The 16603-nt window shown below is 47.1% G+C and overlaps 1 protein-coding gene across 1 annotated transcript in view; it reads left to right on the forward strand.

Moving 5' to 3' along the window:
• The window catches only part of mef2b (myocyte enhancer factor 2b), a 182699-nt gene that overhangs the window by 65962 nt on the left and 100134 nt on the right, over window positions 1-16603 (forward strand). The window contains exon 3 of the mRNA XM_072244108.1: window positions 13265-13396. Coding sequence (XP_072100209.1) covers window positions 13343-13396 — 54 coding nt within the window. The 5' untranslated portion in view covers window positions 13265-13342. The remainder of the gene's footprint in view (window positions 1-13264; window positions 13397-16603) is intronic.

The raw sequence follows: 16603 nt of genomic DNA on the forward strand, positions 1-16603 counted from the left end.
ACCTACAGCACAAAACAGGCCCTTCGGCACACAAAGCTGTGCGGAACTTGTACGTACTTAAAAATTACCTCAGGTTGCCCATAGCTCTCTAGTTTTCTAAGCTCCATGTACCTGTCCAGGAGTCTCTTAAAAGACCCTACCATATCTGGCTCCACCACCGTTGCCGGCAGCCCATTCCACGCACTCACCACTCTCTGTGTAAAAAAACTTACAGCTGACATCTCTGTACCTACTTTCAAGCACCTTAAAACTGTGCCCTCTCATGTTAGCCGTCTCAGCCCTGGAAAAAAGCCTCTGATTCTCTACACAATCAATGCCTCTCAGCATCTTATACACCTCTATCAGGTCACCTCTCATCCTCCACCAATCCAAGGGGAAAAGGCCAAGTTCACTCAACCTATTCTCATAAGTCATGCTCCCCAATCCTGGCAACATCCTTGTAAATCTCCTCTGCGCCCTTTCTATAGTTTCCACATCCTTCCTGTGACCAGACTGAGCACAGTACTCCAACTGGGGTCTGACCAGGGTCCTATAAAGTTGTAACATTACCTCTCGGCTCTTGAACTCAATCCCACGGCTGATGAAAGCCAATGCACTGTATGCCTTCTTAACCACAGAGTCAGTCTGCACAGCAGCTTTGAGTATCCTGTGGACTCGGACCCCAAGATCCTTCTGATCCTCCATACTGCCAAGAGTCTTACCATTAATACTATATTCTGTCACCATATTTGACCTACCAAAATGAACCACTTCACACTTGTCTGGGTTGAACTCTATCTGCCACTTCTCAGCCCAATTTTGCATCCTATTGATGTTCCGCTGTAAACTCTGACAGCTCTCCACACTATCCACAACACCCCCAACCTTTGTGTCATCAGCAAATTTACTAACTCATCCCTCCACTTCCTCATCCAGATCATTTATAAAAATCACAAAGCGAAGGGGGTCCCAGAACAGATCCCTGAGGCACACCACTGGTCACCGACCTTCATGCAGAATATAACCACTCTTTGCCTTCTGTGAGCAAGCCAACTCTGGATGGACAAAATAAGGACCCTTTGAATCCCATGCGTCCTTACTTTCTCAATAAGCCTTGCATGGAGTACGTTATCAAATGCCTTGCTGAAATCCATATACACTACATCTACTGCTCTACCTTCATCAATGTGTTTAGTCACATCCTCAAATAATTCAGTCAGGCTCGTAAGGTGCGACCTGCATTTGACAAAACTCTGCTGACTATTCCTAATTTTATTATTCCTGTCCAAATGTTCATAAATCCTGCCTCTCAGGCTCTTTTCCATAAACTTACCAACCACTGAAGTAAGACTCACTGGTCTATAATTTCCTGGGCTATCTCTACTCCCTTTCTTGAATAAGGGAACGACATCTGCAACCCTCCAATCCTCCGGTACCTCTCCCGTCCCCATTGATGATGCAAAGATCATTGCCAGAGGCTCAGCAATCTCCTCCCTAGTCTCCCACAGTAGCTTTGGGTACATCCCATCCGGTCCCGGTGACTTAATCAACCTGATGCTTTCCAAAAGCTCCAGCACATCCTCTTTCTTAATATCTACATGCTCAAGCTTTTCAATCCGCTGTAAGTCATCTCTACGATCACCAAGATCCTTTTCCGTAGTGAATACTGAAGCAAGGTATTCATTAAGTATCTCTGCTGTCTCCTCTGGTTGCATACACACTTTCCCACTGTCACACTTGATTGGTCCTATTTTCTCATGTATTATCCTCTTGCTCTTCACGTACTTGTAGAATGCCTTGGGGTTTTCCCATAATCCTGCTCACCAAGGACTTCTCATGGCCCTCTCTGGCTCTCCTAATTTCATTTTTAAGATCCTTCCTGTTCGCCTTATAATCTTCTAGGTCTCTATCATTACCAAATTTTTTGAACCTTTCATATGCTTTTCCTTTCTTCTTGACTAGATTTTCAACAGCCTTTGTACACCACGGTTCCTTTACCCTCCCATCCATCCCCTGTCTCATTGGAACGTACCTATGCAGAACCCCACACAAATATCCTTGAATATTTGCCACATCTCTGCCATACATTTCCCTGAAAACATCTGTTCCCAGTTTATGCTCCCAAGTTCCTGCCTGTTAGCTTCATATTTCCCCTTCCTCCAATTAAACACTTTCTAACTTGTCTGTTCCTATCCCTCTCCAATGCTATGGTAAAGGAGATAGAATTGTGATCACTATCTCCAAAATGCTGTCCCACTGAGAGGTCTGACACTTGATCAGGTACAGCCTCTCCTCTGGTAGGGTTATATTGTGTCAGGAAACCTTCCTGAGCACACCTAACAAACTCCACCCCATCTAAACCCCTTGCTCTATGGAGATGCAAATCAATATTTGGGAAATTAAAATCTTGCACCATGACAACCCTGTCCCTGTTACTATTGGGTGGTCTATAAAAAACAGCCAGTGGAGTTATTGACCACTTCCTGTTTCTAACTTCCACCCACAGAGACTCAGTAGACAATCCCTCCATGACCTCCTCCTTTTCTGCAGCCGTGACATCATCTCTGATCAGCAGTGTCACGCCCCCACCTCTTTTGCCTCCCTGCCTGTCCCTTCTGAAACACCTAAAGCCTGGCACTCAAAGTAACCATTCCTGCCCCTGAGCCATCCAGGTCTCTGTAATGGCCACAACATCATAGCTCCAAGGACTGATCCACGCTCTAAGCTCATCCACTTTGTTCATGATGCTTCTTGCATTAAAATAGACACATCTCAAACCATCGATCTGAGCGCGTCCCTTCTCTATCACCTACCTATCCTCCCTCTCACACTGTCTTCAAGCTTCCTCTATTTGTAAGCCAACTGCCCCTTCCTCCGTCTCTTCAGTTCAGTTCCCACCCCCAGCAATTCTAGTTTAACTCTCCCCAATACCCTTAGCAAACCTCCCTGCCAGGATATTGGTCCCCTTCAGATTCAAGTGCAACCCATCCTTTTTGTACAGGTCACACCGGCCCCAAAAGAGGTCCCAGTGATCCAGAAATCTGAATCCCTGCGCCCTGCTCCAATCCCTCAGCCACGCATTTATCCTCCACCTCATTCTATTCCTATATTCACTGTCACATGGCACAGGCAGTAATCCCGAGATGACTACCTTTGTGGTCCTGCTTTCAGCTTCCTTCCTAACTCCCTGTAGTCTGTTTTCAGGACCTCCTCCCTTTTCCTACCTATGTTATTGGTACCAATATGTACCATGACCTCTGGCTGTTCACCTTCCCACTTCAGGATATCGTGGACGCGATTAGAAACATCCCAGATGCTGGCACCCGGGAGGGAAACTACCATCTGTGTTTCTTTCCTGCATCCACAGAATTGCCTGATTGACCCCCTAACTGTCGAGTCCCCTATCACTGCTGCCATCTTCCTTTCCCTACCCTTCTGAGCCACAGGGCCAGACTCTGTGCTAGAGGCGCGGCCAAAGATGTTATCCCCCAGGTAGGCCATCCCTTGAAAAGTACTCAAACAGGAGTTCTTATTGTTAAGGGGGACAGCAACAGAGGTACTCTCTAGTATCTGACTCTTACCCTTCCCTCTCCTGACAGTTATCCATTTATCTGTCTCTCGAGGTCCCGGTGTGATGACTTGCCTATAGCAACTCTCTATCACCACCTCACTCTTCCTAACCAGATGAAGGTCATCGAGCTGTATCTCCAGTTCCCTAACCCATCCATCAGGAGCTGCAGCTCGATGCACCTAGCACAGATGTGGCCATCCGGGAGGCTGGGAGTCTCCCTGACATCCCACATCCGACACCCAGTACAGAACACTAGCCTCACGCATATACTTCCTGTCTCTATTCTGCACAGGCAACCTACCTCGTCTCGATCTGTTATCACCGAAGCCCCGTAGAGCCAGAGCCTTCCTACTCTGACTCCCTCTACTCTGACACCCGCGCTATAAAGCTGAATCCTTTTGAACTCTTAATGCCGGTCTAACTCACTGACGTTCACACACTTGCGCAGTTGTCCCTTGGGTGAGGCCAGCACTGCTGTGTATGTGAGAGACGGGCAGAGGATGGGTGGAGAGGGTGAGGCCAGCACTCCTGTGTACGTGAGAGACGGGCACAGGAGGGGAGGAGAGTGTGAGGCCAGTATTCCTGTGTATATGAGATGTAATGTTGATCCAGTCAAATGGATCAATCGGAGCAGTAAGACAGTGGGGCAGCGGGCAGTCAGGTGGCAGGGTGGTGGGACCTGTCTCCCATGTCAGGCTGTTCGGAGAGAGAAGCAGTGAGCCAATGTCACAGATGTTACAGCAGACATGGCCAATCCTGAAATGACAGAATTGGATTAAAAGACTGCAGTGTGATTTGAGAGAAGACGGGATGCTGTTTCTCCAGTTCCTCTGATGGTGCAATTGTGCTGGGGAGGGTTCAGACAATCTGTTCAATCTGAAGGCTGGTGGGTTGTAAAGTGCGACAGGGGAAATGGGTTCATACTCTGTCCGGGAAGAGAGTGGGTGAGAGCAGAGATACAGGAGAACAACGAAATGTGATCGAAGGCTCAGTTTACTCTGCCGGAGGAGCAGCCATGGCTCTGGATATATTTGGCAGGTAATATTGTGGAGACTCTAGGAGGAAACACCATGGACAAGTGGAACTGGGGGTGGGGTGAGGAGATCCAGACTCAAGCTAACAGTGGGAGTCTGTGGGAACTCAATTCCCTGAAGACCAACACACCATACGTCTTCTTAACCACCCAGTCAATCCCAGACAGTAACTTTGAGAGATCTATGGATGTGGACCCCAAGACCCCTCTGTACTTTTCCCCCACACTGCTCAAAATCCTGCCATGATCCCTGTACAGTATTTTGCTTACAAGTTTGAACTTCCAAAGACTCTCACCTCATACTTCCGGAGTAGATGAAAACAAAGTATTTTCCATGTGCCCCCTCGAAGGAAACAAGTTTAACATGGACCCATTTGAGTTCACTCTGCACTGCCCCATCAAACTCCCAACAGAGGGTCAGTCCTTTCTCCTAAGTCACGTTGGTTGGACTCACTCCTTCGATGCAGACAGTCAAGTGAAGCGGAATCTGTAGTTTATTCAGAGTTAGCACAGATTTATTGTACTCCCCTCGTACCCAAAGTGTGGCTGGTCATTTCCAAGCTGTGCAAAATTGACGATGGGATGTCATCACTCTGAGGAAACATTCAGAATGTGTGCTTCCCCTTTTGACAATTTGTTATCGTGTGAACCAAGCCAATTCTCCACAGAAGGCCTGAGTCTGACCGTTCTAACTGGGTGTGAGCTATCTCCACTCCCATTGCATAATCAGTGGCTTGAGAAATCTGTTTCACTAAAATAAAGGTTTGTGAAAAAGTCGATTTGATGCAGATTATAGTTCCATCTACACCGTCCTGCTGGTACTCTGGACAGCGGCAGGAGGGCTCCACAACAGGTAGGCAATGCTGCCCAATGATCTCTGGCACCATCAACGGTATATATACAGAAAGGTGCCAGGAAAGGGCCAGTAACATTGTGAAGGATCTCACCCACCCTGCATGTGTTTGTCCTACTCCCATCGGGGAGGAGGCTATGTAGCATCCACACCAGGACTGCCAGACTCAAAAGCAGTTACTCTCCCCAAGCAGTAAGGCTGGTCAACACTTCCAACCACTAACCCAGCCCTCCACACCCCAACCACCACAACTTTATTAGGGAGGAGAAGATGGCGGCATGACACAGCGCGTGCGGCCTCTCCGGTGAATGATATCGGTATTTGTAAGTAGGGGCCGTGCACAATTCTGATTTGATAGAGACAGACGTGAGAAGCACAGAGGAACATCTGGAGAAACTTCTGAAATGCCCGGTTCGCTGCCGCTGCTACTGTGCGATCAAGAATCTCCAGAGGGAAAGGCCCCAAGTCCTCGACTTTGCCTGTTACTGGCGGCCAGGGCTGGGGTCGAAGCATTTGGCAGAGATGGTGCTCAGTGCTCGGTGTCGGAGGGCTGGTCAGAGGCTCAAAGTTTTTGGACGGACTCAGAGTCGGACTGTGTTCGGGTGCTTCCAGGATGCTGCATCGGCAAGTTTGCGGTGCTGGAAGCTCATGGCAGGGAGAATTTCTCCCTTCTACCGTCTGCGTGAGATGTTGGGACTTTTGAGAGACTTTGAGACTTTTTTTTTAACCATGCCCATGGTCTTTTCTTTATCAAATTACGGTATTGCTTGCACTGTTGTAACTATATGTTATAATTATGTGGTTTTTGTCAGTTTTTCAGTCTTGGTCTGTCTTGTGTTTCTGTGATATCACACTGGAGGAACATTGTATCATTTCTTAATGCAAAGGCATTACTAAATGACAATAAAAGAGGACTGTGTGTCCTCATAATCTAATCTAATCTAATTTCCTGTCAGAGTCACCTATGTACAGACACTCCTGTGCCTAGTGTCACTTTATGGACATACAATCAATCTATGTATATAAATTATTTTGTGTATTTATATTTATCGTGTTGATATTATTAATGTATTCCTTTTCTTATTGTGTTTTTTTTTGTGCTGCATCAGATCCAGGGTAACAATTATTTTGTTCTTCGCACTTGTATGCTGGAAATGACATTAAACAATCTTAAATCTTGAATGGGTTAGAGTAAACACCATCCTGTAGGTTGCCTGGACAGGGTCCGTGTGAGTTTGACAGAGTAAACCACCTTCTACACAATCCTGCAGATGTCCTGGGCAGGGATAACGTGTTAGACAGAGTTAACTGCCTTCATCACCATCCTGTCTTGTGTCCTGGACAGGAACAGCACAAGTTAGAGAGTGAACTCCCTCGAGATTCCCCGGATTAATGTTGGGAATCACCAGAGAAGACCCAACTCTTCGTTGCATCCTTGGGAACATATTTTACAGGGCAGCAATACTGCAAGAGCTGGCTTCTCATCTCAATGGTGTTGCTGCCTCTGTGACGAAGTGTACAGTGCAGCTAAGTCCTCTTCACTGTCCACCCATGTGCTGACTGACCTGCACTGGAACATTGATGGCTTGAGTTGTTGACTCGTGGGTGAGAGTGGCAGTCCCTCTTTGTTGCCCAAACAAGTTCAAGTGTATTGTCATCTGATTGTACATACGTATATACAACCAAACAAAACAATGTTCCTCCAGATCACAGTGCACCCACAAAACATGTATCACACACAGCACATAAAACAAAGTATTGAAGTACAAAGTTCAAAGTAAATTTATTATCGAAGTACAACTCTAAGATGGGTTTCTTGTGGGCATACTCAACAAATCCAATTATTATAATAGAATTGATGAAAGACCACACCCAACAGGGCGAACAAACCACAAATACAAAAGAAAAAAAATGAAAGAATAATAAAAATAAGCAATAAATAGTGAGAACATGAGATGAAGAGTCCTTGAAAGTGGATCCATGGGTTGTGGGAACAGTTCAGTGATGGGCTGAGTGAAGTTATCCTGTCTGGTTCAGGATCCTGATGGTTGAGGGGTAATAACTGTTCCTGAGCCTGGTGGTGAGAGTCCTGAGGCTCCTGATGGCAGCGTGTCCTGGGTGGTGGGGGTCACTGAGGACGGATACTGCATTCCTGCAACAACGCTCCATGTAGATGTGCCCAGTGGTGGGGAGGGCTTTACCTGTGATGGACTGGGCCATATCCACTACTTTCTGCAGGATTTTGTAGGATAATAAAGTACAATTTAAAATGCATATCGTGTGCAGCACAGGTAAACAGTAAACAGCTCACTGTGCTAGTGACGAGACCTCTGTGGTGACAGGGTACTCATTAGCCTCACAGCCTGAGGGAAGAAGCTGTATCCCAGTCTGGGTTAACAGCCATTGTTTGCCCTAGGACGCTGATGGACTTATTCAGGCACAGAGTGGCAACAATCTGCGTGCATAGAGAGAGCCTGGTGTTTGTACAAACCTGTTCTCGTGCTTGGGTGTCAAACAAATTGACCAGTTTTGGGGTGTGTACTCTCGTGTCAGCTTACACAAGTACCGTGGAGAGCACCGTCACTTTCATTATCACGAACATATGCCCTGAAATTTCTTCTGCCAAATACATAAAAATCACTGTGTTACATAATTATATATAAAAACAATTCAATAGTGCAAAAAATGAGCAGAATAGTGAGGTAGTGTTAATGGGTTCCTGGATCTTTTGGAATTCTCTTCGGAAGGAGGGGCAATCAGGTCTCACAGTACAATAGGGAGCATCGCACTGTTAGAAGGACCAAGACCCTGTCTGCCAGCCTGTAAAAGTTCTCTCAGCAACATTTGAACAGCGGGGGAGCTACAGTGCCTTGGAGTAGCACTGTTTGAACAGCGGGGTGATCTGCTATTAGGGAATGAGAGAGAACAAGTGACAGAAGTTTGTGCTGGGCAACACTGTACCTAAATGATTGCAATGCTATTAGTTTCAAAGTAAATGTGCAAGAGAATAGGTCCGGTTGGCGAGCTGACATTCAAAATTGGAGACAGGCCAATTTTAATGATATCAGAAAGGACCTGGCAGGTGTGAAGTGGGACAGGCTGTTTTCTGGCAAATGGGAGGCCTTCAAAAGTGAAATTTTGACAGTATAAAGCTTGTATGTCCCCGTCAGAAAAAAGGCAAAGATGTAGGATGCTGTCTGACCTGCTGAGTTCCTCCAGCATTTTGTGTCTGTTGCTCAGATTTCCGGCATCTGCAGATTTTCTCTTGTTTGTGATTGGATTGTCCAGTCCTGCTAAAGGGTTTTGGCCCAAAACATCGACTGTACTCATTTCCCAGATGCTGCCTGGCCTGCTGAGTTCCTCCAGCATTTTGTGTATGTTGCTTGCATTTCCAGCATCTGCAGATTTTCTCTTGATTGTGAAGGAGAATCCTAATGGATTCTACAGGTATGTTAAGAGAAAAGGATTGCAAGGAACAAAACTGGGTCTCTGGAAACCAGAATGGCAATCTACATGTGGAGCCAAAAGAGATGGGGGAGATCCTAAATGAATTCTTTGCAGCTGTACTCATTCAGGAGACAGAATAAAGGGTCTTTCCCAATGGCCAGAGTATATAGAAGTGAGGCAAAGCAGTATCATCTTCATGAACCCGATACAGAGTACAGAGGGAGAGGTGTTTGCTGTCCTGAAGTAAATTAGGGTGGATAAATCCCCAGGACCTGACAAGGTGCTTTTTTGGACCCTGCGGAAGGCAAGTGCAGAAATTGCCAGGGCCCTAGCATACAGGTGGGGTGCTGCAGAATTGGCGGATAACCAGTGTTGTTCCGCTGTTCAAGAAAGGCTCTAAAAGTAAACCAGGAAATTATAGGCTGGTGAACCTGACATCAGTGGTGGGTAAGTTATTGGAAAGTATTCTAAAGGACTGAATATGTATTTGGATAGACATTGACTGATTAAGGATAGTTGGCATGGCTTTGTTCATGGTGGGTCATGTTTACACAATATTAAAGCGTTTTTTGAGAAATTTACCAGGAAATTTGCTGACGGCAAGGCTGTAGATGGACCTCAGTAAGGCATTTGGCAAGGTACCGCATGGGGAGGTTGGTAAAGATGGTTCAGTCGCTTGGCATTCAAACTGAGGTAGCAAGTTGGATTCCATTGCCAACAAGAGAAAATCTGCAGATGCTGGAAATCCAAGCAACACACACAAGATGCTGGAGGAACTCAGCAGGCCAGACAGCATCTATGGGAAAGAGTAAGCAACACACATAAAAGTTGCTGGTGAACGCAGCAGGCCGGGCAGTATCTCTAGGAAGAGGTGCAGTCGACGTTTCAGGCCGAGACCCTTCGTCAGGACTAACTGAAGGAAGAGTGAGTAAGGGATTTGAAAGTTGGAGGGGGAGGGGGAGATCCAAAATGATAGGAGAAGACAGGAGGGGGAGGGATGGAGCCAAGAGCTGGACAGGTGATAGGCAAAAGGGATACGAGAGGATCATGGGACAGGAGGTCCGGGAAGAAAGACAATGGGGGGGGGGACCCAGAGGATGGGCAAGGGGTATATTCAGAGGGACAGAGGGAGAAAAAGGAGAGTGAGAGAAAGAATGTGTGTATAAAAATAAGTAACAGATGGGGTACGAGGGGGAGGTGGGGCATTAGCGGAAGTTAGAGAAGTCGATGTTCATGCCATCAGGTTGGAGGCTACCCAGATGGAATATAAGGTGTTGGTCCTCCAATCTGAGTGTGGCTTCATCTTGACAGTAGAGGAGGCCGTGGATAGACATGTCAGAATGGGAATGGGATGTGGAATTAAAATGTGTGGCCACTGGGAGATCCTGCTTTCCCTGGCGGACAGAGCGTAGATGTTCAGCAAAGCGGTCTCCCAGTCTGTGTCGGGTCTTGCCAATATATAAAAGGCCACATCGGGAGCACCGGACGCAGTATATCACCCCAGCCGACTCACAGGTGAAGTGTTGCCTCACCTGGAAGGACTGTTTGGGGCCCTGAATGGTGGTAAGGGAGGAAGTGTAAGGGCATGTGTAGCACTTGTTCCGCTTACACGGATAAGTGCCAGGAGGGAAATCAGTGGGGAGGGATGAGGGGGACGAATGGACAAGGGAGTCGCGTAGGGAGCGATCCCTGCGGAATGCAGAGAGAGCGGGGTAGAGAAAGATGTGCTTAGTGGTGGGATCCCGTTGGAGGTGGCGGAAGTTACGGAGAATAATATGTTGGACCCGGAGGCTGGTGGGGTGGTAGGTGAGGACCAGGGGAACCCTATTCCTAGTGGGGTGGCGGGAGGATGGAGTGAGAGCAGATGTACGTGAAATGGGGGAGATGCGTTTAAGAGCAGAGTTGATAGTGGAGGAAGGGAAGCCCCTTTCTTTAAAAAAGGAAGACATATCCCTCGTCCTAGAATGAAAAGAGTAAGCAGTTGCCTTTTCAGGCTGAGAGCCTTCATCAGGTTGGGAGGTCCTGGTTGTAAGAGATATAGGCCAAAGAGAGTAAATGGGATCAACTGGGGTAGGCAGCTCAGTCAGCATGGATGAAATGGGTGGATGGGCATTTTTCTGTGCTAATTGTTGCCTGAAATGTATTTTTTTATATATTTTAGAAAATGCCTGCAAGGAAATAAATGTTAAAGTAGTTTATGGTGGCAAATAACTATGCATACTTTGATCATAACTTTCCTTTGACTTTTGAATTACACCTCATTCCAACATTACATTTCACTCTTCAGGACCTCTTCTGTCACTTCCCCTGACCCCAGCTTGCAAATCTGGACACTGCAGCCAACAGCCTACAGACCTGATTTAAGCATCACCTTCAGTCTATTCCTCCCGAAGATGCTCATGACAATGATTCTGCAAATGAAGGGGTTAATGTATGCGGAGTGTTTGATGGCTCTCGGCCTGTACTCACTGGAGTTTGGAGAATGAGGGGAATCTCATTGAAACCTATCAAATATTGAAAGGACTGGATAGAGTGGATATGGAGAGGATGTTTCCTATAGAGTGGATATGGCGAGGATGTTTCCTATAGAGTGGATATGGCGAGGATGTTTCCTATAGAGTGGATATGGCAAGGATGTTTCCTATAGAGTGGATATGGAGAGGATGTTTCCTATAGTGAGGGAGGAAACAGCCTCAGTATAGAGAGACGTCCCTTTAGAACAGAGATGAGCAGGAACTTCTTTAGCCAAATGGTAATGAATCTGTGGAATTCATTGACATGGACAGCTGTGGAGATCGAGTCATTGGGTATATTCGAAGGGGAGGTTGGTAGGTTCTTGGTTAATCAGGGTGTTAAACGTTACGGGAAGAAGGCAGGAGAATATGTTTGAGAGGGATAATAAATGAGCCATGATGGAATGGTGCAGCAGACTCGATGGGCTGAATGATCTAATTTTGCTCCTTTGTCCTACGGTCATGTGGTCTAGTGAATCCCATTGATCATTGAAACAGGAAAACCGTATCTCCTGACACAAGCCAACCAATCTCTCTAGTTGTGAGTGCAGGCTGGCTGATTGTATGTGGTACGTTTCTGTCTAATAAAACGTTGTCAGCTGAACCATGCTCTCTTTGCAGAGTTAGTTGGTAGTTAAACAAACTGCTTCCAAGAGTCCTTTGTCTGCCACGAATGCTCTGGGAATTTCTTTGGGAATTTCTCTCCTGGGTAACGTGTTGTGAGATGGAGTACTTCTCTTTTTGGACTGGGTTGTAGAATTGCTTTTTTTGCAGTTTTGTCTTCGTATGATTGCTTGTACTTTTATATAATCACCTACATACAAATAAATGTTCAGTGAAATTTCCAGTAACTACACTACAGTTTCTTCTTTATTTTTCCAGAAGCTGCTCAGTTTTTGCAGTAGGTGTGACGACACTTGAATGTGGCTACTTTTTAGGTTAATTGTAATCACTGTAATGTTGTTACCACTGGCCTGGGTCTGTGTATGAGATGACCACAAGTTCTTTTTCCTTTGGTTTTTTGCTTGTTTTCTTGGCTCCTCTTTCTTGTTCATTTTCCACACTTCTAACACTTAATAAAAAAAATTGTAAGCAGCAAGCTTGAAGTCTCATTCTTGACTTGCAGACATAGAACACTACAGCACAGAAACAGACTCTTTGGCCTATCTAGTCCACGCCAAAACCATTTGAACTGTCTACTCCCATTGACCTGCACTGGGACCACAGCCCTCCACACCCTCCATCCATGTACCTATCCAAACTTCTTATACTGGCAGCTCGTTCCACACGCTCATGACCTCCTGAATGAAGGTTTCCCCCTCATGGTCCCCTTAAACATTTCACCTTTATTCTTAACCCATGACCTTTGCTTGTAGTCTCATCCAACTTCATTGGAAGGAGCCTGCTTGCCTTTACCCTATCTATACCCGTCATAATTTTGTATACCTCTATCAAATCTCCCCTCAATGCTCTAAATGCTTCAGAGAAGGAAGTCTTAACTTATTCAACCTTTTCCTATAACTCAGGTCCTCAAGTCCTGGCAACATCCTTGTAGATTCTGTTTGTACTCTTTCAATCTTATTGATATTTGCAGTAGGTGACCAAAACTGCACACAATACTCCAAATTAGGCCTCACCAACATCTTATACAATCTCCAGAGAACCTTTGGATCACAAAAGCATCAGGATCCAATGGTCCTCTTGTCATGTTGATTTGAGGTTTCTATTGTGAATCGGGATTCGTAAATGATTGGTCAAGTTTAGTAGATGTAATTAGATGTTGATACAAGTTAAGTGTGAGTAAATAGTATGGTTTATTATTTACTAATTTGGATTAATTTCCATCCTCCCTCTCCAATGAACCTCAGGTAATGACAACAAAGGAAACCTCTACCTGAATTTGAAACGTCAGAGAGACGGACGGTAGGATAATCAGAGAGTGGAAAATGGGAAGAAAGAAGATTCAGATCTCCCGGATTGTTGACCAGAGGAATCGACAGGTACTCACATTCCCAGTCTCAAGATGCAACCCACAAATGACTTGCTGGCTCTATTTTTATCAGCCCATAAGACAAGAAAAGAATTAGTCCATTCAGCCCATCCTGACATTCCATCATGGCTGATTTATTTTCCCTATCAACCCCTTTCTGCTGCCTCTCCTCTTAACCTTTGATATCCTGACTAATCATGAACTTGTCAACCTCCATTTTAAATATACTCAATAACTTGGCCTCCACAGCCATCTGTGGCAATGAGTTCATCAGATTCAACATTCTTTAGCTAAAGAAATACCTCTTTATCACTGTTCAAAATGAACATCCCTCTATTCTGAGGCTGTGCCCTCTGGTCCTAATCTCTCCCACTATAGGAAACATACAGCGTATATTTCAATAGGTTTTAATGAGATACCCCTCATCTCCCGTTGCCTTGCTGAGGTTGTCTCCAGGGTTTAGCCTGAATGCCCGCACCGAGTGTCAGGCAGCTTGGTAGTGCTGAGGACATGCAGGTCTAGGAGAGCAGTGATCAGGGGGTTGAACCTTAGCCATTAAAACTCTTTATTCAGTTGAGCTGTCTTCACGAACTTTGTAAACCAGACATTGCTCTCAGAGTCTGTGGGAGCTGAATTCGCTTACTAATCCTTCTCCAGGCAATTTGTTTAACAAATCTCTCAATATCCTCCTTGAACCACTTCCTCTGCCACCATACTGTTCCGATTGAGGTTCTGCTGATTTGGTTCCTGGAACTGCAACATGGGTGTGGGTCTGTGGACAGGACCGGGCCAGCCCAGAGCCCAGTTCCCTTCTGCTTGGTATCATCTAGCAATGATTAGCAAAACGCTAATCACAATCCCAGGATTAAGGAAAGATTGAGATGTTTGTTTGTTGTGGGAATTTGCGCTGTTGGGTGGCACTGAACTTCTGTCTGGTGACGTTACCCATATTCCATGCTAGGCCTACCAGTGGAGTTCCCAGGTGACAGCTAAGATTGGAGTCTTCCCCTATCCACAAGGTTTACGTAGTGGGGGCGGGGGTGGTGATCACTTTGTGTCAGTGGAGTCTTGGTGTACATTTATACAAGTGGCAGCATATTACAGAGCCGTGGGGAACTTCTGCTCAAATGTCCTGCCCAACCCAACCTTCCAGTTCCTCATACAAATTCACAAAGAGTGGGGGTGCCCGAGCAGGTGCCTGTGGAACTGTTGGTATTGGTAGTGGAAGAGATTCTGGTGCAGGAGTAACCAACGATGTTTTAAGGTCTTTTACATCCACCCAAGAAACCAGTTGGGTTATCAGTTTAATATACCAATAGTGTAGTTAATGTGGTGAAAAGCAAACAGCAGGGCACAACTTGCAGTCCGCGAGGTCCCACAAACACCAGAATAACATTCAACAGATGTCAGTCAACAATGGTCAATGGCCCACAGGCTTTTTGACGTCAGGTAGACAGGATAACAGACGGGAAATAGAGGTCAGTCACTTCTCAGCCCTGTGTGCTCCAGGCCTGGCTGGCATTGGTGCTATGAAGTAATGCTGACAACCCAGCACCACTCTGCTGAAGTGGTATCACTGCAAATGTGGAGGAGCCGGTGAATTGCCCACTCTGATTCTCTAAAGAATCTGACCAAAAATAATTGATAACCATTAATGTACATGACAGGAGAAACTTCCTCTACCTGAGAGAGTTGGAACTCACTGGGAAGGAGGGAGTCCCATAAAACAGAAGCATCTGTGCAGGGGGAGACTGGAGAAGAGTGTGCAGAGAGGCCAAGGGGAACTGGTGAAGAGTGTGCAGAGAGGGCCAGGGGGAGACTGGTGAAGAGTGTGCAGACAGGCCATGGGGAGACTGGTGAAGAGTGTGTAGAGAAGCCGGGAGAGACTGGTGAAGAGTGTGCAGAGAGGCCATGGGGAGACTGGTGAAGAGTGCGCAGAGAGGCCATGTGGAGACTGGTGAAGAGTGTGCAGAGAGGCCATGGGGAGACTGGTGAAGAGTGTGCAGAGAGGCAAGAGGGAGACTGGTGAAGAGTGCGCAGAGAGGCCATGTGGAGACTGGTGAAGAGTGTGCAGAGAGCCCATGGGGAGACTGGTGAAGAGTGTGCGGAGAGGCAAGAGGGAGACTGGTGAAGAGTGTGCGGAGAGGCCAGGAGGAGACTGGTGAAGAGTGTGCAGAGGGGCCAGGGGGAGACTGGTGAAGAGTGTGCAGAGAGGCCATGGGGAGACTGGTGAAGAGTGTGCAGAAAGGCCAAGGGAGACTGGTGAAGAGTGTGCAGAGAGGGCCAGGGGAGACTGGTGAAGAGTGTGCGGAGAGGCAAGGGGGAGACTGGTGAAGAGTGTGTAGAGAGGCCATGGGGAGACTGGTGAAGAGTGTGCAGAGAGGCCAGGTGGAGATTGGTGAAGAGTGTGCAGAGAGGCCAGGTGGAGATTGGTGAAGAGTGTGCAGAGAGGCCGGGGGAGACTGGTGAAGAGTGTGCAGAGAGGGCCAGAGGGAGACTGGTGAAGAGTGCGCAGAGAGGGCCAGGGGAGAATGCTGAAGAGTGTGTAGAGAGGGCCATGGGGAGACCAGTGAGGAGGTGCAGAGAGGATAGGGGGAGACTGGTGAAGAATGTGCAGAGAGGCCATGGGGAGACTGGTGAAGAGTGTGCAGAGAGGCCATGGGGAGACTGGTGAAGAGTGTGCGGAGAGGCAAGGGGGAGACTGGTGAAGAGTGTGCAGAGAGGCCATGGGGAGACTGGTGAAGAGTGTGCAAAGAGGCAAGGGGGAGTCTGGTGAAGAGTGTGTAGAGAGGTCCATGGGGAGACTGGTGAAGAGTGTGCAGAGAGGCCATGGGGAGACTGGTGAAGAGTGTGCAGAGAGGCCATGGGGATACTGGTGAAGAGTGTGCAGAGAGGCCATTGGGAGACTGGTGAAGAGTGTGCAGAAAGGCAAGGGGGAGTCTGGTGAAGAGTGTGTAGAGAGGCAAGGGGGAGTCTGGTGAAGAGTGTGTAGAGAGGTCCATGGGGAGACTGGTGACGAGTGTGCTGAGAGGCCATGGGGAGACTGGTGAAGAGTGCGCAGAGAGACCATGTGGAGACTGGTGAAGAGTGTGCAGACAGGCCATGGAGAGACTGGAGAAGAGTGTGCTGAGAGGCAAGGGGGAGACAGGTGAAGAGTGTGCGGAGAGGCCAGGGGGTGACTGGTGAAGAGTGTGCAGAGGGGACGGGGGAGACTGGT

This window comes from Mobula birostris, chromosome 26, assembly GCF_030028105.1.
Source record: "Mobula birostris isolate sMobBir1 chromosome 26, sMobBir1.hap1, whole genome shotgun sequence".
Classification (NCBI taxonomy): domain Eukaryota; kingdom Metazoa; phylum Chordata; class Chondrichthyes; order Myliobatiformes; family Myliobatidae; genus Mobula; species Mobula birostris.